Source organism: Rousettus aegyptiacus, unplaced genomic scaffold (assembly GCF_014176215.1).
Source record: "Rousettus aegyptiacus isolate mRouAeg1 unplaced genomic scaffold, mRouAeg1.p scaffold_m13_p_11, whole genome shotgun sequence".
Taxonomy (NCBI): Eukaryota; Metazoa; Chordata; class Mammalia; order Chiroptera; family Pteropodidae; genus Rousettus; species Rousettus aegyptiacus.
In genome coordinates, this window is record NW_023416286.1 from 93,027,461 (window position 1) to 93,052,311 (window position 24,851).

The window sequence follows — 24,851 nt, forward strand, 5'->3', positions numbered from 1 at the left end:
AATAATAAGAATTAGAGTAGAAATTAATAACATTCTATGAGGCCAGAATTACCCTGCTTCTACTTACAGCATCACCAACGACAAAGCAGGCAGCTACCTCTTTAACGATAAATCATGTTCAGTCGCTCTCTCACTTGGAATCCTCTAATGAGTTCTCAAAACTCCAGTCTCCATCCAATGGCCTATGAGGCCTTGAATGAGCTGGTATTCCCTACCCCGCAGACCTCACGGCCATCTCTTCTTGCCTTGTGTTCTGGCCACACTGGTTTTCTTCTCTGGGTCCCATTGGGCTCATTGGTGATTCGAGTGCTTCAGTCATTATTCCCACCATCCAGAAAGTTCTACTTCCAGATCATTAGAGAACTGGCTCCTTCCCAAATGATGCCTCTTTAAACCTCCCACCCTCCACCTGCCTCATCAAAGTCACTCTGTTCCTTTACCATTTCATTGCCTATGTCGCACTTATCGTGGCTTATAAATATCGCGTGTGTGTGTGCGTGTGTGTGCGTGTGTGTGCGTGTGTGTGTGCGTGCGTGTGTGTGTGTGTGTGTGTGTGTGTGATTTCAGTCTCAATTAGGGGAGCCCATTGTATACTTTGTTCCCTACTGCACTCCTGCAACAGGGCCTGGCTCACAGTAGGCCCTCAATCAATAAATGCTGAATGAAAGGCAAGGAAAGAGAAAAATAGAAAGCCAGAAAAGTAGGCAGACAGCCAGTCCCTGAAAAACAGAGCAAATCTGGGATTTTATTTTAAGAGTAACTCTCGCCCTATTTTGGCACTGAACTTTTGGAGAGAATTTCCCAAACCAACTCATGCATTTGTGGCCTCGTGCAGAGTGTGTTAAATTTAACAGGAGGGCAGAACATGGAAGATCCCATTGGCACCTTGGGGCTGGTCTCCCTGGAATGATGACCCCCGTTAATAAGGACAGAGAGGGTAAGTTTTTGTCAAGGATAACAGCGTCCCCTTCGTGGGGACTTGCTGATGACCACAGGCTAATGTGACAGTGAGTCTGGGGAATAATCTCCATTTTGAATTATTCTTTAGCTGGATTGAATACATCTCGGAGGGAGAATTAATAGGTAGCTAAGAGTTGGCGAGTGGTTTAGAACCTTTCAAAAAGTCAGCAAAATTTGTGGTCAGTCCATTAAGCGCACGGCTCATAACGCAGAACGCAACCAATCGTTCATTAGTAACAAGGTATCGCCCTACACAGGGTCCCATGATCTAACATGAAAAGTGGAGTGCATAATTCTTTATTAATTACTGGACGCTTACTTGAAAAAGAAGTAGCTGGCGAGGCTAATTATTTGAGAATAGTGTCCGTGACGGTGGCCACATGCATGAAACAAAGATGGAAGCAGCAGCTCCTGGAGAGCTAGCTGGCCGTCAGAGGACCGAGGAGCGCGAGCAGGATGTTTTTTTCTGCAGGGAAGGGCTCAAACAGCAGCCGTTTGGACACGAGGGGATTGCAGCAGTCAGGGGAGCCGTAGCGGATGGTGTAATGTGCTACCCAATTCCTCCGGCTCCCTTTGCTGGTTCCGGGCGCTCATCCCTCGGCTTCTGTCTGTGCTTTGCTCCTAATAGCTCATACTTACATACAAACCTCACCAGAGGACACCGTGTCCTGACTCTCAGAGAGCCGACGTAGTCCCAGCGTGACCTGTGGCCGATGATGGTTGGTGCAGAAGCGCGAAAGTCTGCTTTCTTTCCCCCCGGTGGGGCAAACTCTGGAGGGCAACGAACGTTGCGGAGCTCCAGGGAGTCCCCGCTGAGGCTGGGTGCTGACTTGGAAGCACACCCTGTCTAGGTGTTTACTCCCTTTCTACCTGGCGTTCCCCCTTCCTTCTCAACACGTCTCCTTGACTACTTGAACATGGATCCTCATTTCAGGATCTGCTCTGGGGAACCCAATTTAAGACAAGAGCAAATGAACGAAGTCTTTCTTGCTTTTTTTTTTTAATAATAAGGTCTAAGTTTCTCCATGTGCCTGCCAGAGGCTTACGGACCCCACCCACCTGCTGACGCAAGCCCTGCCATCCCCGGAGGGACCTGGAGTGACAAAAGAGCCTTCAGCATCGGCCGCCTCCCACACCGCCTGCACTACCCTCTTCCTGGGGCAAATATGACTCCCGGTCTTAAGTGTCCGAATGTCATTTTTAACGAACGTTATGTTTCTGGAGACTGTCTTGTTTGAACCATGAAACATGTAGTCAATTCATCAGACCAATTGTCTATCAAATGAAAAGGAGAAGGAAGAAAACTTGAAATGAAGGTACTTAAAAGTGTACCCTAGCAGAAGAAAATGTTAAGGATGTCACGAAATATTGCCATACAAGTTTATAACTGCGATTTATACATTTCGTGGTTTAAATTCAGCTACTGGCTAAGGACCAAGATGAACAACTAATGTTCAGTGTGATTTAAGAAAATATTCCTCTGTTTCAGACAAGAAGACTTTTATTTACTAAGTAATTCTTAAAATAAATAATCATTAATTGAAAGGTGGCATAACATGGATTTATTCTGATATTTTGAATTATATAGAAATATAGTCAGCCCATTAAAGTAGCCTCAAAATGATATATGAAAGCTTACATCACACACACACACACACACACACACACACAACACATACTTGCAAGAAATGGTCAAGATCAGTTTAGTAAGATCAAGATATGTCTACGGATTTAGGCAAATCTAAAGAAACATAAGTCATTCAACCCCTAATTCTTGATTCCTTGATGTCTTCCTCTCTTCCTCCATCCCTTTCCCTCGATTCATTCATTAATTCAACAAATATTTATTAAGCAACTATCCCAACTAGGAATCACTGGGTGTTGCTAACAAGGAGCTATCGTCTAGCCAAGGAAGTATTAAACAATAATTACTTAGATGATTATATAACGATAATTGCAACATGTGCTTTGAAGGACAAGTTTCAGGATGCTAAAACAGCGAATCAGAAAGTGCCTGGTATGTTGTGGTCGGAGCCTTAAATTGTAAGTGACATCTTTGCTGGTACCTGGCAGATGAGCAGGACCTGAGCACGCTGGCTCGTGAGAGGCCGGGGAAGAGCAGACCTGCACTTAGGAGGTGGGGAGCAAAATGCAATGGAGAGACGGAGGTGGATTTGGGTTTTGTTTTAAACTGTTGCCCACATAAGAGACGGATGCCGCTTTGGGTGTAACCAAGAGATGGGGTCGGGAATGACCACCTCCAGAATTTGAGGACTTGAAGCCTGAAAACGTCCTCTTCAGATCTTATGTCTTTACTGGGGGACAGAAACATGAAGGGGTTCAGCACCCATCGACACATCTTGAGCAGCAGCTCTACAGGTTGTAGGTTACAGGAGCTGGAGAGCCGGCAGTGAGCAGGACGCACAGGGTCCTGGGTCTCAGGAAGCGTATGTCCTAGGGAGACCCGACTCTCGAGCATCACACACATCGGCGGCACAATGGTGAGCCATCCCTCGTATAGCGTTAAAGAGAAAAAACACAGGTCCAAAATGGCGTCACCCGTGCTAAAAACTTACGATACCAAACCTAGATGTGATGGCCTGACCTCATCGCAGTTCCAACCTCTCCCAGGAACGTGATCTTAATCGACCAGTCCGGAAACTTACTGGTCAAACACCAGTAAGGTAGTCTGTCACCTGGGCCCCTTCCACCCCCATAGAAAGAAGAGGCAACCTGCATGCTAAAAACCCTTGCCATTTCCTTCTCCCCAAAAGATGTCCTGCTCCAAAAAAAAAAATAATCCTTTATTTTCTTTTGTTAATAGCTCCCTTGCCCCATCTTCTTTCCTATAAAACCCTTCCATTTTGTCGAACCCCTCCAAGCTCCCTTCTAGTTACTCGGTGGGACGCCGCCTGGCTCATGAATTGCTTAATAAAGTCAATTAAATCTTTAAATAAACTCAGTCGAGCTTTGTTTTTTTTCACAATATTTTACACGTATGTTGTGCAGAAATTCAGGTGAATGAAATTAGCCAGGTATGAGGGGCGTTCTACATGAAGTTATAAATGTGCAAACAAAGCATCTAGGGTTCTATGGGAGACCATGGATTTTTAAATTGCAGATTCGACACTGTACCTTCAATGTCTCCAAAGGAAAAAAAAAAGTAATATTTTTTTCTCTCTGAGCATGATTATATTGTTAAACCTATGTGCTCAGTAATAAGAAATAAGCGTTGAGCTTCATAATAATAGTAGAAAAAAAGGCACTTTTGAGTATATTAGGCTATTAGAAAAGAGCGGATTTTAAGTTTATGTGTTTTAAACAGTGTAATAGTGTGTAAGTAGTAATGGAACTAAATGAAACCAGGAAACATGAGGCCATTCTCCCATGGCCTCTGCCCTCCCCTGTCACGGCAATAAATGCTTGTTATTATAATTCAAACAGAACACCTTCTACCAGAGGGTAAGTATTGTCTGCGATCCTTTCAGGAAATAAGAGAAACAAATCTGTCGAAACTTTCTCTTTTGCTCCCTATAACGCACCGTCACACGGGACTCCAAGGTAACGTGGTTGGCAAACTGCTCCTTTCAACAGTGGGGAACAGTATTCCTGACGGCTAAAACAGCGGTTAATGGGACAGACGGCAACGAACCACACCGCCTGCCAAGTCGCTGGAAAAAGATGCCGCGGCCACATTGCAGGGCCAGGAGCCAGGGTGGGAGAGGTGTGGCTGAATTTTCAGGAGGGCTCCAATCAGTTTTCCGCGGAGCTTTCGTTAGTAGTAGAGACAGAGGAGAAGGTGCAAAGAACGCAGTCTTACTCTAAGTCACAGCGAAACTCCGGTGAGTGGCTCGTCTTTGGAGGATGCTGTGGTTTAACCTCCGCCTTTTCATCCCTTCACTCTTAAACGTTTCAGAGCCCGTGTGTCACCGTATCTGCCCCCTCCGCTTCCGCATCCCGGTGCTCAGGACAACGCTCGAACCACAGCAGAAAATCGATAGACATTTGTGGCAGGGATGAGCATCAGAGACGCCTCGTGGTGAGAGTGAAGATCCAAAATGACTAAGTCTCCAATAGCTGCCGTGCGTGGACTGAGAGTCAGGCGCCACGCAGTGCAGAAGTGGCATGTCGTTTTGCCCGTCGTGCTTTCAGGAATTCAGAGAAACAAATCTATTTGTACTGTCCCAACGTTATTCCCATTTCGAAGACGAAGAAATTGAGATTCGTGCAAAATAAGGAACTTTCTGGGCATTTCAAATAAATAGTGAAGCTTGAACTTGAATCTGCGTCAAACCGATTCCATAGCTTTTTCTTGTGTTCAGACAATATAGTAGGAATATCCATATCAAGTGTCTTTTTCCCATTCGTTAGATAGTACTTGCCTTTGTTAGAACTTTAATGGCAAGAAGAAATGAAGTATATTTTATTCCTTTGAATTCGCCAGCCTTTCTAGAAGATTCCAGGACCTGTGCCATCCTTGCATGGTGCTAGCGATCACAGGCCCCATCTCACAGACTCAGCACTAGCGATTACTGAGCCAGCGGAACCAGGCCGGCACTGTCTTGGCACCCCGTCGTCTCTGGAGAGTGTGGGATGGGAGCCCAATACACTCGCTTGCTGAATTCACATGACTGATTCTTCCCGGGTGAGAACCAGGCCGTGGATTTGCCCCAGCTGGGTGCTTTTGAGCCTGACGTGATCTGAGCAGAGCCGGTGAAGGGCTCTGGGTCACAGCCACAGCCCAGCTCCTGTCTCGGGCTGCGGTCTGTCTGCGAACCCGCAGCTGCTTGGCGGTGTGGTGGGAGCCACGGTGCCATCCCCACCCCTCCCCAGAGACCTTGCCACAGCGCCGGGCAACGAGAACAGAGTTTCTCTGTCAAGCGGCACCTCGGAGAGTCCTGCCCTCCGACTGATGCCGTTCAGCACAAACCTGTGTGCTGGGCCTTCCCGTGTTCTGCATCTGACCCTGAACTCCACCCGTTCCCAGCTTACTCCTTTCCTCACGAGGTCACTGCTGGGTCCCCAGCCTTGTGGCCACAAGCGCCGGAGTCCAGATAGAAGAAGCTGACTGACTTCATGCACGAAGTCAGAATATCTTTCATCCGTGATGGTGAAAATTTTCACCAATGGTGAGACACAAACGTGAAGTTTGCAGAGAGGAGAGGCAGGCATGTCGGACTCCACCCGCATCTGCTGCAGGAAAGCGAAAGGTTTAGCGTGGCGGGAACACTTTTGTGCTCTTAAATCCCACGGGATGGGTGGAAGCTCGACAGGTCTTTCTTCTCTTGAACACACCCCTGGAGCCTCTTCACATGCAGAGCATCTTGTTTGCATCTGCATTAAAGCCAGGAGCAAAAAGAATGCCTTGTGGGACCCATTCCATTTGTTCTGTTGTGAAGTCATGGAACAAAGGTAGCTCTACTAAAAAAGAAACAGATTTTAAACTTTTGACCTAAAACACACAAAGGCTTCAATGCACATTTTTAACGTTGTTGAAATGATCCCTCATGGGTCTGGAAAGAGAAGAAAGAGACGGAGGCCAAACTCTGCCGGTGGGCAAAAAAACGTGGGCCGAAAATGGCCGAGGGGAGAAAGCATGGCCTGGCTCCTTTTCCTGCTCCTTCGAGTGTTTCTGTTAGTCTCCTCCTGGAAGGGACACGCAGTATGCCTCAGGGTACGGAGGGAGCACTTGGGACAACAAGAAATGGAGGCAAGAAATTCTTAAAAGAAGTCCCCACCTCCTCTGTTTGCCTCACTTTCTCCACAGAGGTGACCAGGACACAGAGTCAGAGTATAAAATGCAGACGTGTCCCTTCTCAAGGACGGGTGTACTCGGGCAGGGGAATTCGTGGTGAAGGTCCACAGCCAGGCAGTCGGAGAGAGCAGGGATTTCTTTGGGAAAGAGCAGACATGCGTCTCCAAAGAGCTCAGAACAGCGCTATGTCTAAGGAGACTCGTCCGAGAGAAGCTTGATAGGGAAACGGACATCAGCCTTGTAAATCTCGTCCAGCATCAGGCGCGTGGAGGAGGTCGTGAGGGACAATGACTGGCCGTACGAGGACCACACTCAAATCTGAGGACGTGTTACATGGGTTTCAAATTTTAGGAGCAAGGGGAATCTCCCTGAATTAGAAATTCTTTCTATTCTATTCCACGGTATACATTTTCTATTTTTGTTCCCATTTTTGCTCGCTGACCTTCCCATAACTTGCAAATTGGTTTTTCTCAAGTGCGAGTGGAATTGAGAGGAGAGGGAACGAAAGGAGACGGGGGCACCGTTCAGGCTGAGGAGGACGGATGACTTCGCCGGTGCGACGTCTGGAAGAACCGCCTCTCATCCCTCCTGCTGCAGAGAGGTCCTGGGTTTGCAGAGCTCCTGGGGCTGTACTTGAGAAGCCAAGAGCGTCATTTCAAGCACAGGAAACACAATGGCTTCTTAATCGAATTAAGTAGCAAAAGGAGAGCCATAATTACTCAAATTCACTTGGCAAATTAGCAAGAGAAATTAATCGGAACACTACTTTTGATCATAAGCATATAATTAGAAAAGTCTTTGGTGGATGAAAACATCTCCGAGGCACGAATTAAATCAATTGGACAAGGCGATCATAAAGGCCTCATGTTTAATTTGTCGGTCTAAACCTCCAGCTACAGAATGTGAATAATAGATAAATATGGAAAAGGAATAATAAATAATGATCAGCATTCATTAAAAATGGTCCTACACAAATACCATGAATAACAGTGGCAAACACCTATTAGGCTTTTGTCATGTGAAGACGCTGTGCTCTGTACTACGTATCCTTCTCATCACTGGTGCCGTTTTGTTCTCTTGCAAAGGAAGAACTAAAATCCCCGTTGTTAACGCATGCGCAGCAGAAACCATCACTGACCACACGACGGACTTCGTGACGGGAGCCATGCGGGGCCCCGAAGCCCGACGAGAGACGGACGGGCACGCCTTCCCTTCTCCGAGCTTCGTCTGATCCTTACGAGTGCCACTACTCCTCGGTGAGACCTGGTTCTATAAAACTCCGAATACATCCGAGCTGGATGATAAGAAGCCAATTAGTACGTAGCGCGTCCTGGCAGCTGTTACTAATTCAAGGAGGGGCACATGGCAAAGTTGACTCAACTTCATTATTCCATTAATGAAGGCGGAAGCTCACCCTGTCCGGTTAGACATGGATGAGGATGCTTAGGGCCACAGGTGCCAAATGCCGCCACCTCATGACCAAGGAAGAACCTGCCTCGGGGTGAAGCCGACTCTGAGCTAGATGCCATCTTCGAGCTCCTAAATCAGCCACGCCCACAGCTCACCGCAGCTGCAGCCTTCCTAGAATAAGTAAGGGATCTCGAAAGTCTCCTCTGCTTGCTTTAGGCAGTTGGAGTCAGTTCTGTAACCTAGAAGATCCTAATTTACACAAAACGAAATGAATGTTTGCTCAACGAGGTGCTAGCAAAGTACCAAAAATACATTTTCTATACAAATGAGGGCAGAGTTTTCAAAGTATGGTCGTGGACCACGTGCACCTGATTCACCTGATTCACCTGGGGTATTTGTTTAAAATGTAAATGACAGACTCATAATTTCTGGGGCACAGAAACTAAAAATCCACATTCTCAAAATTTCTACCTTTGATTCTAATGCTAAAAAGGTTGGAAGCTACCATCAAAGCAAGCTACATGATTCCAGTTGGGAATTTAGGAATCATTATGCAGCCTGATTGGACTCTTGTTTCCCTGTTTTAAAAAAGGGTATTTCCAAACTTGCTCCTTGTGAACCAAAGGTAAGCAGAGTAACAATCTCTGACTTGGAAAAGTGGGCATTTTTTTTTTTTTTTGGAAAACTGTGTCAAAGCTCTCCACTTAATAAAATATTAAAATGCTCAAGAAATCTTCAACAGCCTTATCAAACTGTTTTCAAGGGAGGTAAAATGAAAATCCTCCCAAATCTCCTTTCTAAAGAAAGGAGGCATTTAAAAAAACACACTCGAGCGGACACCTACCCTACGACGTGACAGCCACAGACGTGGCGTTTTTATGAAGTCCCTTCCTTGCGCACCTAGGACTCGCCTCTCCGGATTCAGCAGGGATGAGATTTCCGGGGGCGGCCCCGCCTGCCCTGTCTGAACGAAGCGTTACTTTCGCCATGGCTGCTGCGTGGCGCTCGGCCCCGCTGAGGCGCCGATGGGCCGCTCGGCCTCCTTGCGGCCTCCTCTCCCTGCCCCCTCCGCAGCCGCCCTCCGTGCCACACTGGGACGTGCCCCGGGGAAGGCCCGTGACAGCGGCGACTGCCCCTGGGCTGCCCCCTCCTGCCGCTCCACCCGGTCAAGGAGGGTGGCCAGAGGGAGGGTGGGGATGGCTGTGGGGGCCTGGCCCCTAGGCACGTGACCTCTCCCTCCTCAGAAGCCCCTGGGAGCATCTCTTCCCGCCTCACTGGCCCGAAGGAGCTTCGGCCCGCGCGTCCCCTGCTGGGCGGGGTGGGGCGGCCGAGGCCGATTTGCAGGGCCCGCCACCTTCTTCTGCAGCAGCGCACGGCCAGGAAACGGCGGTTGTATAAGAGGACGTCGCAATAGTTGGACAAGGCCGCTCAGTGCTCGGACTGACTCGGGTCCCGATCCGCTGGCCTGGGGGCCGGAGGGGTCGGTCAGTGGCACATCTGCGACGATGCCGGTTCTGGCAGGTCGGGGGTGTGCTCGGGTCGAAATCAGGAGCCCTCAAACTAGAGCCTCACTGCCCGATTTTGTAAATAAAGTTTTATTGGGACATGGTGGCGCCTGCTGCTGCGTGCAGGGCCTTCCACGCGGCGGCTGCAGAGGCCGAAGACGCGGGCCTGCACCCCGAGGACGCGCATCCCCAGCCCTGGGGGCAGGAGGGGCCCCCCCACTGCCTCCTTCAGAGGACGGCGCAAAAAGCCCGATTCTCAGAAGTGTCCCGGGCCGGCAGGGAGTGTGCCGCCAAGGCCATCTTCACCGGCAGAGCCGCCACATGGTGCCGTGGCTCCCAACCCCCGCCTAGGGTCCCCCCCCCCCAAGTTTGCTCCCCGATCTGCGACTTCACTCATTCCCTGGATTGTAGCCTTCGCCAGCGCTCGGGGGAACGAGGGCAGCTTCCTAGAGACGGGCAGCGTCCGCTCGGTCGGCAGGAGGGGACGGCGAGGCCCCCGTGCTGGTTCCTCGTCAGGCCTTCTCGCGAAAGGAACAGTCACCAATAACAGTGGCAAAAATAACAGTGACCGAGAGAAATCGAATGCGGTGCACAAAAGTACCTGTTTACTTATTCGCGGGATCTCGAACTCGTCTTGTCCGTATGTGATGCCAGGTTTGTTTTTTCTCTCTCATCATGCAATCGAAGAGAAATTTAAAAATAAAAAGGCAAAACACTAAAAAGACGCTATAGTTCTTAAATTGCTAAAACGGCTTCAGTGAGTGACGTAAGAAATTATGAACGCTAGTAACGAGGCAAGAGGTTTTCTCGTTCACGGTTTGGTTTTGTTTTGTTTTTCAAGTTTCGGTCTTAACGTTCGAATTTTGACTCCGCAATGCCGAGAAGAACACTGGGGCGCAGGACGGAAAATCGCAAACGACAAGATCCGAGTTTCCTCATAACCCGCTAATGAGCTCCGCGACCCACAACGACCGACGTCGGCGAGGACAGTCTCCCGCGCAAGCGGAGGCCTGCGGGGACCGGCCGAGGGCGCCTCGAACGCCACGGAAAAAGAGACGCCGAGCGCTGCGTCCTAACATCTCCCCTGGACACAGTTCGCTTTCCAAAACCAAACCAAACCAAACCGAAACGAAGCACCGACGGCCACCCCCGCGCCGGCACGCCCATCCCCCTGCTGCTCGTCGACGGCGAGCACGAGCCAGCGCAGACGCGGGAGGGCTTCGCCGTGAGGGGCGCGAGGGGACGTGCGAGAGGAGTCCCTTCCTTCCATCACGCACGTTAGGTGACACTGAGAGCACCGTCTCCTCCACCAGAAGAGCCGGCACTATTTTGCGGGAAACAGGATGTTCTTCGTCCATCGAGCCGAACAAAAATTGTTTCAATTTCAAATTCACAAACCTTTGGTACGGTATGATATCTGTCTGTTTTTCTCAGAATCTAATAGGGAAAAAAAAAAAACTTTTCATAGCGGTTCCAACATAAAAGTCTATTTAAGTGATTTGGGATACAGTGATACTGCCATTAGACCAGTTCCCGCAACATCTTTCTTCTAAGAGTGAAATATTTAATGTGAAAAGTGGATGCTTAAGTTAGTAATTCACTGCGCACCGTCACAAACTTAATCTGTCTATCCATATATTAGGGGGAAATATATTTGCTGTCATTTGGCAATAAGTACTTTATGGGTTCGGTCTTCGATCTAGTAACAACAATTCTAGAAAAGTATCCTAAGAAAGTAATTCAATAAGGAAAAGATTTATATCCATTAAACTGCACATTATATATAATATGTCTTTAAATAACAGAAACTGGAGTAAACTAAACACCCAGCTGGAAAGAAATAAGGAAGTGGTTAAGCAAAGGTAGGTTTCCCAACCGGGAGAAATACAATCTCGTCAGCTCTAACGGTGACAACCATGTGGGAGTATGCACAGTTTTATAGACCGCTAAGGAGGATGCGCTATAGCTACTAGTAAGTCCCACGGTCTGACAATGTTCGATCAGTGCACAGAAAACTCCACGAGCCCTTCTCCAACATGCGAGTCTCCATCTACTTCGATCACACCTCCCCCGCCTCCCGAGGCTCCAGGGCCTTCCGGCGAGCTTTTCCCGTCCCCCCTGTGCCTTTGCTGCGCATACTCCCCACCTGCAAGGTGCTTCTACTTCCTGATAACCGCCAAGCGCCACTTTCATCGAAACCCAGCTCAATCCTTATCCCTTTCAGGAAGTTGTCCCTTGCCCTGGAGTGAAATTGCTTTCAGAATCCTCAGCCCTTACTGTCATTTCCCTGATGGTTTCGTTTGCTTTATCTTCTCAGATAGACTTTGAATTCCATAGACAGTTCTATGTTTAGCACATGCAATGAGTACTAAACATAAGATTTTGAATGAATGAACGAATCGGTAAAGATACACTCTCCTGAGCAAGGATCTTTGGACTTCCCCGAGTTCAGGCAAACGGTGTATTATCGATAGCTCTTTACTAAGCCGGATGGAGGAATGCATGGGAGTTGGCGCCCGTGACCGCGGGCTGTGATGCCCACACGTGTTTTCCACCTCTCGCTTCTATGAAAGAGCAGATAGGGTCTTGTTCTAAAAGGAGCGCCACCCACGAAGAGAACTTACCCAGGTCAAACTGGCCGGAAATGTAGCCACAAGTCTGCTGGACTTCCTCGCTGTCCCAGCCCAAGGGGTAGAGAGCGCAGCCAGCACCGATCAGCAAACCTGCGAAGAGACAAGACGAGAGGGCTTTTTACAGGTGCCCCCCTGCACCCCTAGATACAGGTGGGGAGGAGGATGATCGCTATTAGCTGTGCCCCGAAGGAGCAGGGCGTCTGCTTTTCGGAAAGCACCGGCCACAGCTCCCTACGGCAATCGAAGGTTCGTTTGATTCCAAGAACAATTTCAACTCTGAGTAAAAGAGAAAAGAAAGAAAGAAAGAAAAAAGAAAGAAGGAAGGAAGGAAGGAAAGGAAAGGAAGAAACCGTGAGAGACAGTTCAGTTTGGTTCCAATTTTGCTTTTCAAAGCATTCAAAGCCTTGCAGATCCTGTTTAGGAAACACAATCCAGAAGCCTTTATAATTACTCTCGTAAAAAGCCAAGCATCTCCACCATCAATCCACCTAAGCCAGTAATTCGAGAGCAAGCAACACTGCCCAAGAGGTTATGCTTCCTCGTCCATTAGATTGTTTTTCCAACTTAGGCATTAAAACAGAGTGCTTCGGCATCGTCGAATCTTGCCGGGGGCAAAGAGGACAGTAAGGATTTTCATGAAGCTCTTTGGCGCCGTTCAGGGATTGAATCTGTGACCCGCACCGCCTGTCAAAATGCTCCATTGAGAAGGGGAAAGTCGCCGAGTATCCACCCGGCTCAGAACACACTAGGCGACAGGCGCTTATTGTCGTCGAAGTCCTCCTCACAATTACAACCAAAAGAATTGATGATTAAACTGACAGTTTTATTTTAATAGACAGCAAGGTACCAGGGAGGCACACTCTGAGCAGACAGCTTTCCCTTGGTGAGTCTTTAGTTTTGTATCGAAGACTAAATCAATTTCACAAGAAGCCGAATGAGACTTAAGTGCTCACCATTTGAACCTGAACGCTAATCTGAAAGTCACATCTTGTCACCTCGAACAGCAGTAACATTACCGTAAGTCCCACGACGGTGCTGGGCCAGTAGGACCCCTGTCTGAGCGACTGTGGCTTTTGGGCGCTAAATGAGAGCCCCTTAAACGAGAAAGTCTGTTAACACGGTCATGTGACGGTGGAATGACAGGACCCTAGGTGTGTTCAGAGGAGACCGCCAGTATTTCCAGACTGAGTCCCTTTCTGTCCCTCTCTGGTCTCTCCCCGCTCCACCCAGTGATGCATGGTGACCAGTAGTTATAACCCACACGGACAGTCTGCTTCCTCACAGGCCTCTCAGGAGGAGCTGCTCCCACCTCCACCCCAACCTCCGCGCTGAGCCGCGTGGAGTCATCCCCACGAACCGGCACCTCCCCCAGCCTGGTGCCCCATCCTCCAATCTGTCCCTTGGTCAACAGGAAAATGACCGCCCGATGCAGAGGGGCTGTGACCGGAGGGAACGCCGACGAAGAATCACGGAGACTGCAGATCGCTAACCCCAGGGTGCGCGGTGCGCAGCCGTGTGAACATGAATCGCGCCGAGGCTGAAGAATGATTCCGAAGCAGTCATAGAGGCTTCGCTGACTCAGCAAAGGCCCCAGCGGTGGGTTCCTCCGGCTTCCGCCCTCATGACAGAATTCATAACATTTTGACAACTCCAAGCTAGTGTGATCTCCCGTCAGGTAAACAGAGTTCATCAATGAGGACCCTGACGTGTGTGTGAACTGAATTCCATGAATATTTAATAAACAACGTCATATTGTTTCCATGATACCTAGTTCTTAAATTATTAAGCGATGCCCCTTCTGGAAATCTTGCGAGAAACTTCTTTAAATGCAGAAAGGCAGTAGTTAGACCAGAAAATGTTCAAGTATAAGAAAAACGAACAACAGCAACCTTTAAACCATAATCGTCTCTTCATCTGAGAGGCAAACAAATGATAAAAACGCTATTTATTTTTTCCAGGGGGGCAGAAAAATAGGTGTCATGTGTTCACCAAAGCACCTGCTTCAGTCCTATAGGATGCTGGCATTTGGGGACACTCAGCAGAGAGGCCCAGACGGGCAGCGAGCGGGCCCGAGGTCTGCGTGGAGGGACTTTGGCAGTCGAGGCTCCTCTGCGGCATACGAGGCTGTCATGGCGACACTGTGAAAACCAGAATCAACCGGACGACTTAGGAGCAATTTTTTAGATAGGAAATTGGTGCTCCATGTATGAATTTAAAATATGCCTTTTAAAATTAGGCTCGCATTAAAAAAAAAAAGTGTTTAGTGGAAGGCAACTAACTCATGCGGATGTTAATATGAGTATTTACGTAGTGTGTGTTCACCGCCTGCCGGTGTGTGCTCATAGCAAAGATCCTGCATTTCTGGGAGGAAAGCAGGCGCTGCAAGCCGCTCAGGTAACTGGCTGTGGCACCGACTGGGTTCTGCGGGTGAACATCGCCCCCCGCCCCCGCCCCCTTGCTACTGGCGTATGTTAAGTTGAAGGCAAAGCCTCCGAGTGAATTCGGCCAAATACACAGCAAACGTTTATTAGCAAGCTGCCACGAAAAGGCGTCAGGAGCCCGATCCTGGAGGCTCAGTGAAAGCCTCCGCCCCCCTCCGTCAGACGGCCATTCTAACAGGTGGTTTCCACACAAGACCAACGCAACCCATCCCCAGGTGGCAGGATCAGGGACGCTTCGGGTCAGGAGGCACACGGCGCTGGCGGCTGCCACGCCGGAGAGCACAGATACAGACGATTTTCATCATCGCGCAGCGTGCTGCCGGCGAGGGCCGTTCGAGCCGCTTCGGAAGGAGGCCGGGCTGGCCGGGCTCTTCTGCCCTGCGCCTGGTCCTGCTGGTTAGCAGTGTGAATCATCCCTGCTCTTTCAGATTCTCCCTTTCCAGGTGGGGCTCAAGGCCGGGGAACCATACTTCAAAAACTCTCCCGCTAATAGGAATTCTGGCTCCTATTGTGTCCGTGAGAAGGCCGTGCTGTACGACAACGAGGAGCAGGGTTCAGGAGGTAAAGGATGAGCCATGTTCCCCGGTGGCAGCTGTGGCCAGGGATGCGCCTCTCTGCCGACAGCAGCTGCGATTTGGGAGCTGCCAGCCCGCGTGCCCTCACCAGCACCCGCCAAGGGCGAGGCCTCAGCAGGAGCATCTTTTGATGGCCGCACTTCCTAAATTCTTGCATTCTTCTCTAACCTTCTCTTTCCCAGACCTTCTAATAGGTCTTTGAAACCTGATATCCCTGGGCTACAGCCCTTCCTACTTGAAATATCTAGAGTGTTCCTTATATGAGCCAAACTCTGGCCAGTACGTCCCCAACGAGTACAAAGGCAGATGGGCGGATGTGCATCCTTCGATCCTACCCCATCACTTGAACTTCATGCGTTTTCTCAATTAAAAACGACCTCTAACATGACTCACGCTAATTATCAAGCCTTAAGGCGAGTACACATAGTAATATTTGAGCGCTTTGTGTAGACGGCCTTTGTGCTGTGGGCTCTGGTTAGGGAACTTTTATGCTAATAACCTCTCCCTAATAGAAGAGAGAGTTCAAATTTGAATGAACTGACCTTAGGCTGGAGTCAACTAGCATTTGCTTGTCTATATTTAAGTACCAATATTGTCAAGTTAGAGACAAACATAAAAATGAGGAAGTCTTTTTAACGGAAGAAATCCGCCGTTGTCCAGTTTTAGCAGTGTTAAACTTTAGAAGATGTCGTAGAAATCAGTGTTAGAGATCGTCTGATGGAAGCATTGTTCGGAAATCCCTGAATTCGATACCACTTAGCTATTATATTTGTGGACCAAAAAGGGGCCACGAGCTAAACTTGACAAGCTCGGTGGGGCTGCACAGAGGGCCCTACAAACCCAGAGACTGGAAGTCCCCGCACGGGATGATCTGAACGTAAGAGTTCCTAGTCTTGTCCCAGGCCATTAGCTTCCCTGACAAAGGTCAGTCTTTACCTTTGAAATCGGCTATCGTTTCTGTACATCCAAGATAACACACCTGTGAAATGCCAGAGTAACTTTCTTCTCCACGCCCCCCGAAGGCACGACCACCTCCCCGGAGCGCGGGACCCCTCGCTGTTACCTGCTCCCCAAACACGCCTCTGCCCCCTATCGGTGTTGGTTATTAACGGCCCTGCAGCCGCCGGTCTCTCTGCCTCGCTTTCTCCCGCCCCCTTCATCTACCCCAGTGGACGTCACGTGACCATCCCACGCCTCCTCTGATTCTAATGCATAGAATGAGCTGCAAAATGGCCATTTTCGGAGCATTTTCTCAGTCCGTTGAGATTTCGCTTCTCAGCAGTTGCCATCAGTTTGGCTCAAATAAACTCTTGCAAGACTTTTTCGTAGGCTGGACATTCTTTTGTTGACAGACTATATGCCGAAATAGGGCTCAGAGAATATTCTGGAATCTGAAGTGGTCGCCCACATGATGTGTTAGGGACCTAATGAGTTTAAACAACTTTAGCTGACTAATTTGTCCCTGGGAAGTAAATGGCTGTGTTAGAATCTTATGACTCACAAGCTTTTAAATTATTTACATGGATTTTCTTTATTAGATTTGAAAACCTTATGGTTACCACATGGGCTTCAAAAATGTGGTCTTTTAACCCAATTCCTGTGTCGCTGCTATCAAAGACAGCGTGAAAAAAAGCCGTATTGACACTTTTTGGAAAGATGTGCTCGTGGGAGTGGAAGTGAGTAAAGAACCGTGACCCCAGAAACCGGCTGGGGAAGGCGGGAACAGAGGCAGCTGCTTGGAGGAGGTGTGAGATTAGCTGCAGCTCCAGGAGGTGTGAGATTAGCTGCAGCTCCAGGAGGTGTGAGATTAGCTGCAGCTCCAGGAGGTGTGAGATTAGCTGCAGCTCCAGGCTCCTCCGAGATGGAAGCAGCAATTGATTTTTCGCATCCTAAAGACTCTGCAACCTTTAAGGGGTCATGAGTAAATCACAAATTAGTGTAAATCAGTTCGATGTTGGGTTCGCATTCCGTAGCTAGCTGAAGTCAGCTGGCAGGAGGCGATGCGCTGTGAAGAAGACGGTTTGCAGGAGGTCTTAGGGATTTAGGGAGATGGTGCCTCCTAAAAAGGAGAAAATAATAATCCAATGAATGACTCGCTTATTCTTAAATTAAAAAAAAAAATTGAATAATGCATTGACTATTAGGCTATTTCAACCTGAACGCCCTAGGGTTTTGGCCTCACCCTGTACATGACAATTAAAATATCTGAAGAGTCACATTAGGGGAATGACCTCCGGGGAGAAGCCAGTGGGAATGGAGCCGAGAAGGCACCCATCAACGCACAGAGGGGCCGCTGGGGGCCGTGCGGTCCGGCTCCGTGACCCACGCCATCCGCCTTCCGCCCCGCACGGGCTAACGCGCCTCAGCCTCAGCCCGGACGCGCTCGGCCCGCCCCGTAAGCCACCCGCACGAGACAGCCCAACGCTGGAAATACCTGCCCCAATACTAACCATTCCCTAGAACCTAAGTGTGAAGTCTGAGGTCTGCAAAGACCTCAGTGGTCAAAGTAAGAACCCGAGGCTGGGGATTCTCCCTCCCGCAGCACACTTTCTATGCAGAGCGCTTAACACTTAGCCAGCGGCACATTAACATGACAATGCGGCCCCTGCAAGAACAGCAGCTCGAACCTCTCTCAGCCGCCCAGCCCAGCCCAGGGCCCTCCACAGGTAGCGAGCACAGAGCCCTCCTGTTCCGCTCATAAAGCCTGGGTTTTTCAGCTCCCGTCTGATCTCTCTTTCCTCCCTATCGCTTCATTCTTTTTCCACACTTTTTTTTTTAAATAGTGTGACTTTTTCCACCTCCTGCCCTTCCAGCGATCACATGCACGTTTCCCGTCAATGCATCTTTTATGCTTTTTTGGATACTTTTATCCTCGGCCCCCCTCCCCCGCCCCCGGTTCCTTTATCGTCCTTTCTGTGGCAGGCACCGAGGGAAATTGTTTTCTTTACTTTTCTCACGAAAGCTGCTCAGTCTTGTAGCCTATTGTCTGGACTTCTCTGGAAGATGCTGGCGCACATCCATCTCCACGGCTCCGTGTGCTGATTTACATACTCGATCTCGGGCCCTTTTCAGCCCTAGATAATGGTCCCTTTACAAAAATGCAACAAAATAAATTCATTGCTGGGGAGTGAATGAGAGAGCAAGGGCCAACATTCCAGCTCTTCAGACTTTGAAAGCAGAATAAGGAAATAATTAAGTATTCTAGAAGAATACTTGAGTTGGGTTAGGCTTTCTCTCTCTCGGAAGCCACACCTCCTTTCAAAGTGCTTTCTGGAAACTGAGGCACAGAGGATAGAAGAGACTTGCCCAAGAACACAGAGCCCTAGGCAGTCCCAGGTCCCTGGGGCCCAGTCAGGGCTCTCAACGCTTGGACAAGCCTACTCCAAGGTCATGTGCTCACCATCCACACGCGGAATGCAGCCGCAGACGTGTGGGGTTTGACCGTCATCACATTTTATAAAGCGGAGGTTTGCACCTGCAAGCCCGGACAGAGTCTTGTGCCTCTCGAATAACCAACACAGATGTCCGCTGAGCCTGCACACGGCTGGCCAGAGCCAGGTCACACTGTCCCATTCCACAGCTCCGGGACCTGGCCCGTCCCCCGGGCGCTTCTGAATGGGGACACCTGGGTTACCGCGCCCATTACTAGTTCTTTGACTATGTCTTAGATTTATCAGCTCTGAAGGTAGGATCCCTTCTCAAAGACCCAGATACTCTCCCTCCTTGCCTTAGGCTCGGACTCGCCGTGAAAATACAGACCGCGAAGGCAGCCTGCGGGGGGCCACGCCGGCAGCGAGCCCCAGTTTTTAGCCCTTCCCGTGAGCTCCGACTGAGACGCACTCTGCACCGTTCATCTGGGGCTCACCACCTTGCTTTGCAGTGACGTGTAGGGACGACGCCTCACGGAAACTACTAAATGTCTACGTGCTTCCAACTCACTGGTTTGTGACGTTTGTTAAACCTTAAATAGTAAACAATGTTATTCATTTGGTGTTTACAAGAGTCTCAAAGTACAAGTAATTATATAACAGGAACGTAACAGATGATATGAAACATACACTCCGTATTTGGCAGAGGGGGTCCCTGGAGTCTAGAGAAGCGGCCCCCGCGCACAAAGTGACGCGGCGGTAGCTCCAGCGACGTGCAGGTGGGGCCGAGCCTAAGCCTATCCCCCCACCCCCACCCCGATCGCTACCTTCGGATGCCTCGTATTCCCAAGCGTTCACGGTCCCAGCTCCGTGCCAACCTCCCACGTGCCTGGATATAAACAAAGGAGGGGCGGGGGAGAAGGCAGGAGAGGCTTCGAGGCACCTGTTCTCTGGGACCCACGCTGCTGCCGCCTGCCCCCAGAGGCAAGGCCTCTTGCGAGCCCCATCGTTCCCCCTTCCCTGGGAGCTGGCGAGGTGGGACAGGTTGTGTGTGCCCTACCCGGAGCCCTGTCTGCAGAGAGCCCTCTGAGGTACAAAGATGAGACGTTACCTTTGTCACCAGAAGTGTGATCAAGGAAAGCACATCTCGTCCTGACCTTACAGGATGGAATAGAAACATGATCCTTTCTGAACTATCGAAAACACTGTCACAAATCGCAAGACCGTTTCTTTGCTGGAAACGTCCCGCAGATGAGAACGTGCCTTACGTTTTCTTAAAATGTTTCCCGCAATGGCTCTTTGATTCTCATTTCTTCTCTTTTCCCAGGAGACACAAAAGACTGTTAACCTAAAAATGAAAAGGCCTTTCGGAGTGAGAGGCAAACAAGCGTTTACGTGAGATCAATGAGAATAGCAATTCAGGCATCGTTAATTCAGGCAGAAACGCAGACAGTGATCCGATTAGGAGACGGGGGCCAAGGGCATTGGTGAGAAAGGGCAGGGGCCAGCGCCATCCACAGAAGGAAGGCGTTTCCGTCTGCGCAGATGTTCGTTCCAAACGATGTTTCTGATTTTCGGTCTGGTGGTCATCAGTCCAGTGGTCGTAACTGCTTCCTGGTTAGCTTTGCAAATTGTTTTGTTTTATTGTTTTGTTTGTTTTGTTTTTGGAAAACAAGGCTGCTTAGGCTCAGTCCAAGGGTCATTTCGCCCTATTCGAGGCACGAGACGCGCCAGGCGGTCCCCTCTGGCGTGGCACCTCCAGGGGGCCCCACCGACACTGCTGTGTACAAGACGCATGCAGTGTGTCCGCGGCCGGAACACCTGTTCTTCTTAGGGAGCAAATCCTCCACAGGCTAATTCCGGCCACGAGGGACTGGTCACCTTCGCTCTTTCCAGAGTCTCGGGCAGTCCTCGGGAGCATCTGCGACCTTGCTCCCCAGCCCATGGCATCAGTTTGGCTCCAATAAACTCATAAACATTCTCCGCAGGTTTGGACGTAGAATAAATTTGTTTCAAACGATGAAGCTTCAGGGGAGACCTTGCAAATTCTACATGACGGTTTTTTTGGTAAATTACATCTGCTTGACAGCGACGCCTTCTCGCCCTGGTCAAGAGCGCCCCAATCCCCTTGTTTCACTTGTCAGGTCTCGGCTTTCCTCATCTGTAAAACGGGGAGATGCCTGTCTCGGGGTTGTGGCGAGGCTCGGACGAGACAGGACGTGCAAAGGGGGGGGGGGCACAGCACGTCGCAGGGAGAGTTTAGCGGGGGGTCCCCGCGGCGGAGCTCCGGACGGCGTGCGTGGGGTAGGGGTGGGTTAGACGTGAGCAGGTGCGCCTTCGTGTGCACCTGCCTGAAACCGAGGCCTCCTCTCTCGAAGAAGGTCGCCCTCCGAGGCGGAACGCAGACAGGGCTCCGGCAAGGACCTTCCTGGAAGTGTGAGCGGTGCACACCTGCCCCGGCAGGCACGTCCGCCGTGCACGCCTCCACGGCACCAGGGGACGCGCCACAGCCTGCTGACCCCCGCACGCGGGCAAAGGATTCGCAGCCGCCACGCGGAAAACGACACCTCGGGCCGTCCCGCGTTCCGGTTTTGCTTTTTCTCTTTGACTTGCAAAGGCGTTTCTGGCCTTTCTGTGCGGCAGGCGGAGCCAGAACTGAGGACCCGTCTAGTAGATGAAGAAACGGAGCGACAGACAGGCCAGGAGGTCTGAGCGTCAGAAGCGGATAATCGGAGGCTGTCAGTGTGAGAAACGTCCAAACCTGCAGAGAAGTTTCGTGAGTTTATTTGAGCCAAACCGATGACACAGGCCGGGGAGCAAGGTCGCACACGCTCCTGAGAATGGCAGCTCCGCAGTTACTGTTCCGCGTTTGGAATTGAGGAGGGGGTACACGGATGTGGGGAGCGAGGCGGGCCGGACGAGGGGCGTCGACGAGATCCCGAGCGCTCCCGGAGGCGCTGACGGATTATTCAACGATGTGCGAACCCAGACGCACAGAAACGAGGGACAGGGCTGGCCCGAGGCACGTAGGGGTCCCCGATCAGACCACCGACAACGTCCTGCCACCCGCGAGGCACAGCGGGAGCCGTGTTCAGCAGCGAGGGGCCAGGGGAGGGGAATAGGGCGGGCTTTGATGGCGATCACGCCGGCTGCAGGTCCCGACGCCCCCTCCCAGACGTGTGGCCTCGAGCAGCCTGCCTGTGACTCCTCCGAGGTCAGCTTCGCGTCTGTAAAGCAGACCTCACGGTGCCGGCATCTTTAGCCTTGTATTAGAAACAAATAAAGGGCTAACTAAACGTGCCCCGTTCCGTGCGTCGCATCAGGCAGGGGCCCCGTAAACGAGCAACAGCTCCGTGTCAGCACCGCCATGACGCCGTACCGCCGACGCTGCCGTCTCGGGGCGGCAAACGTTCCCTTCCGTTCTACCTGCCGATTCCGGATGCGCCGTTAGCAGCTACGGGCGCGCGCCATCCCCAGACGAGCAAACCAACAAAAACTCGACCCGGTCGAAAGCAGAGAGAGCTCTGCCACATTGCCTGCTCACGTCTTCGCAAGAAACATGTTTTCCGAAATGACCGCATCTCTACAGCTAAGGATTATTCCATCCCTTTCCCTCCCCCCTAATTTTATATTATGAAAAATTTCCACCTTACGGAGAAGTTGGAAGGAGTTTCTTATGAACACCTACGTGCCCACCATGACGCTCTACGATGCGCAGGTTTTCAAAGTTTGCTTCGTCATGTTATCTCCCCGTTTTCCCATTCCTCCGTCGATCAATCCACGTTTTATTGGGTGGGGAAGACAATCTTCTCAGCAGGTTTCCAACACCGGGACACGGGAAGCTCCTTCTTCTCATTCGGACCCCGCCCCTTTCCCTCCCGTCTCCACAGCGCTCTGCACGGGCCTGCGAGGCAGGCACGGAACTCAGACCCGAAGGCCATAACTGACGTAACGCCGCGTCCCTACAGCTTGATGGCACTCGATCGGATGCCATGGACCTAGAAGTGACTTATAGACAAGTGATTCACATAGGGCAGCGAGGACCTCCACGCCTCAGCAGGCACAGCAGCCATGCAGACAACATTTTCCAAATAACCGTCCTACGGAATAGAATCAGCTTGCTTTATCCGTCTGACCCAGAAATACCCATGAGAACTCGACATTTCACAAAGCCCAGGATGACAGCTCCATAAAGAGTCCCAGCACCGCCCGCCCACTCAGCTCGGAGTTTCCAGTGGACGTATTTTCTCTTAGGGAATCACTGCTCTTTTGCCTAAAACAAATCGCTCCAGAAACCCTCCCTAAGTAAGGAAGAAAGAGCTCACGGACTCGTCACACTTCCCCACGAAAGCTTTCCGGGAGCGGGGCCAGGCTCCAGAGGAATCTGGTCAGAGGAGTTCTGACCAGAAAATGAGGAACAAACAAACCCCCAGCTGCAGGAACATTTACACCGCAAACCACGAAGCCATCCCATCCCTGCTTTGAAAATGCGATGTCAAGTTCAAACCAGACCCCGGTCAGTGCACGCGAGCCGACTGCATCACCTGCACTCAGGTAAGTGCCAAACTGTCAGGAACAAGGGCTGTGGAGTCAGAGAGCCCTGCATTTGAATACCGGGCCAGCGACTTACTAGATGTCGATGAGGTGAGCTCTTACACCTGAACCCCAAAAGTTTCACCCATAAAATGGACCTACCAGTGCTCCTTTACAAAGCTGTGAGCGGTTTAGACAACATGTCCCAGCACGATGCAGCACGCATAGAGTAAGCTTCCCTCTTACAAAATAATAAAGAAAGAGAAGGAAAGGCAACACTCTAAACAATTATTTTTACTGGGCTCTGTGAAGTAACAGAGCCTCTGTGACGGCAAGGCGGACTGCCGCCAGGGTGCATTGCTTCTAGGACGGGTTTGCAGACCTCCTCCTGGGGTCGTAGGGCACACGCTGCCTGCAGACCTTCGCTTTGCGCCCTGAGGCGCTCGCTGCCCGCGCCCTCCCCCTCCGTGGTGCGGCGGAGTCCTGCGCCCGGTCTGCCACCGTGTGTGACCCTCCCGGGGGCCCTGGCCGAGCTGGCACCAGCGGCACTGGAGATGGGCCGAGGGCACATAAGTGCTCAGACGGCGTTGGCCCGGCGACGGTCTCCTGCAAGAGTCGGAGTGAATCTGGAGTGTGTCCTGTTCGAATGGAGCCAACAGTGGGACCCGTCGCCCCAGCTCTACCAGGCCCTGTGAGCGCCGGCTTCGTTGATGGGGCGGACACTCCGAGACCCAGGCTCTTGGCGGGGGGGGGGGGGGGAGAGACTGGGGGGATGTGAGTGACCTAATTCCCTTGGGAGAAAGGAAAGGCCAGATTGTGGGTTGGGGAGGAGGGGACCAGAGAACGAATCTTTTCCTATGGCTGCAAGAAACATTATTTATTTTTTTTAAATTAGCACCTAAAGCCACAGAGTCTGAAGAAGGGGCCTTGCTCACTGTTTTAGCTCAGGTCGGGATCCTGACTTGGGGGCCTGCTGCAGAGACAGGTGGGGGCATTGTGAACCAGAGGCCCTTCCGGTGAGGCCGGGCTCCGCCCAGGAGAGTGGTGGCCTTGGGCAGTCCTTCACTCTGGGCCTGAGCATCTCCCTCATGGCCAATGCAGACAAAGCCCCCTCCCTCTCCCAATGGGTGCAGCGATCAGAGACTGTGAGCCCAGCAGTGCCCCGAGCCTGCTGTGCTCCGGGAGACGCCAGGGCGGCCCGGTCACGCGTGACAGGGAGGGCGTGTGAGGACAGCTCGGGATACGCAGGGAGGACGCGGCGTGTGGGTGGCCACGTCTCCCTCCCTGGTTCTGATGTTTTCACGTCGTAAAACGACCCAGGGCAGAGGAGAACTCGGGGGGAGGATCTCCTAGAGTGACGAGTTCCCTGGGGCCCTTGGCTGTGCTCCCTGAGTGCCCGCCGCGGGGCTGGCTTCACTGCAGCCCCGCACCCAGAGGCGGGGCGCACCCTCCGCCCCACCAGGCCCTGCCCCAGGACTTCCGATGCTCCCGCGAGGCCGGAGTCCATGTGTCCGAGCCGCTGTCATTCGTTTCTACCAGACGTTTTAGAAAGCCGTCGGGGTCAGATAAACTCTTATAAAAATTCTGTCTGGTTTGGACATTTCTCACGGTGACATTTATTTGGTGTAGCTCAGCAGGATTCTGGAGAGTCCACCCAGGACCACCCAGGAC

At 51.1% G+C, this 24,851-nt stretch overlaps 1 protein-coding gene across 4 annotated transcripts in view; it reads right to left on the reverse strand.

Moving 5' to 3' along the window:
* Window positions 1–24,851, reverse strand: part of LHFPL6 (LHFPL tetraspan subfamily member 6) — a 165,560-nt gene that overhangs the window by 2,531 nt on the left and 138,178 nt on the right. For all 4 annotated transcript variants that reach the window (XM_016143844.2, XM_016143841.2, XM_016143842.2 and 1 more), the window contains one exon: window positions 12,255–12,353. In XM_016143844.2, the coding sequence (XP_015999330.1) occupies window positions 12,255–12,353 (99 nt within the window). The remainder of the gene's footprint in view (window positions 1–12,254; window positions 12,354–24,851) is intronic.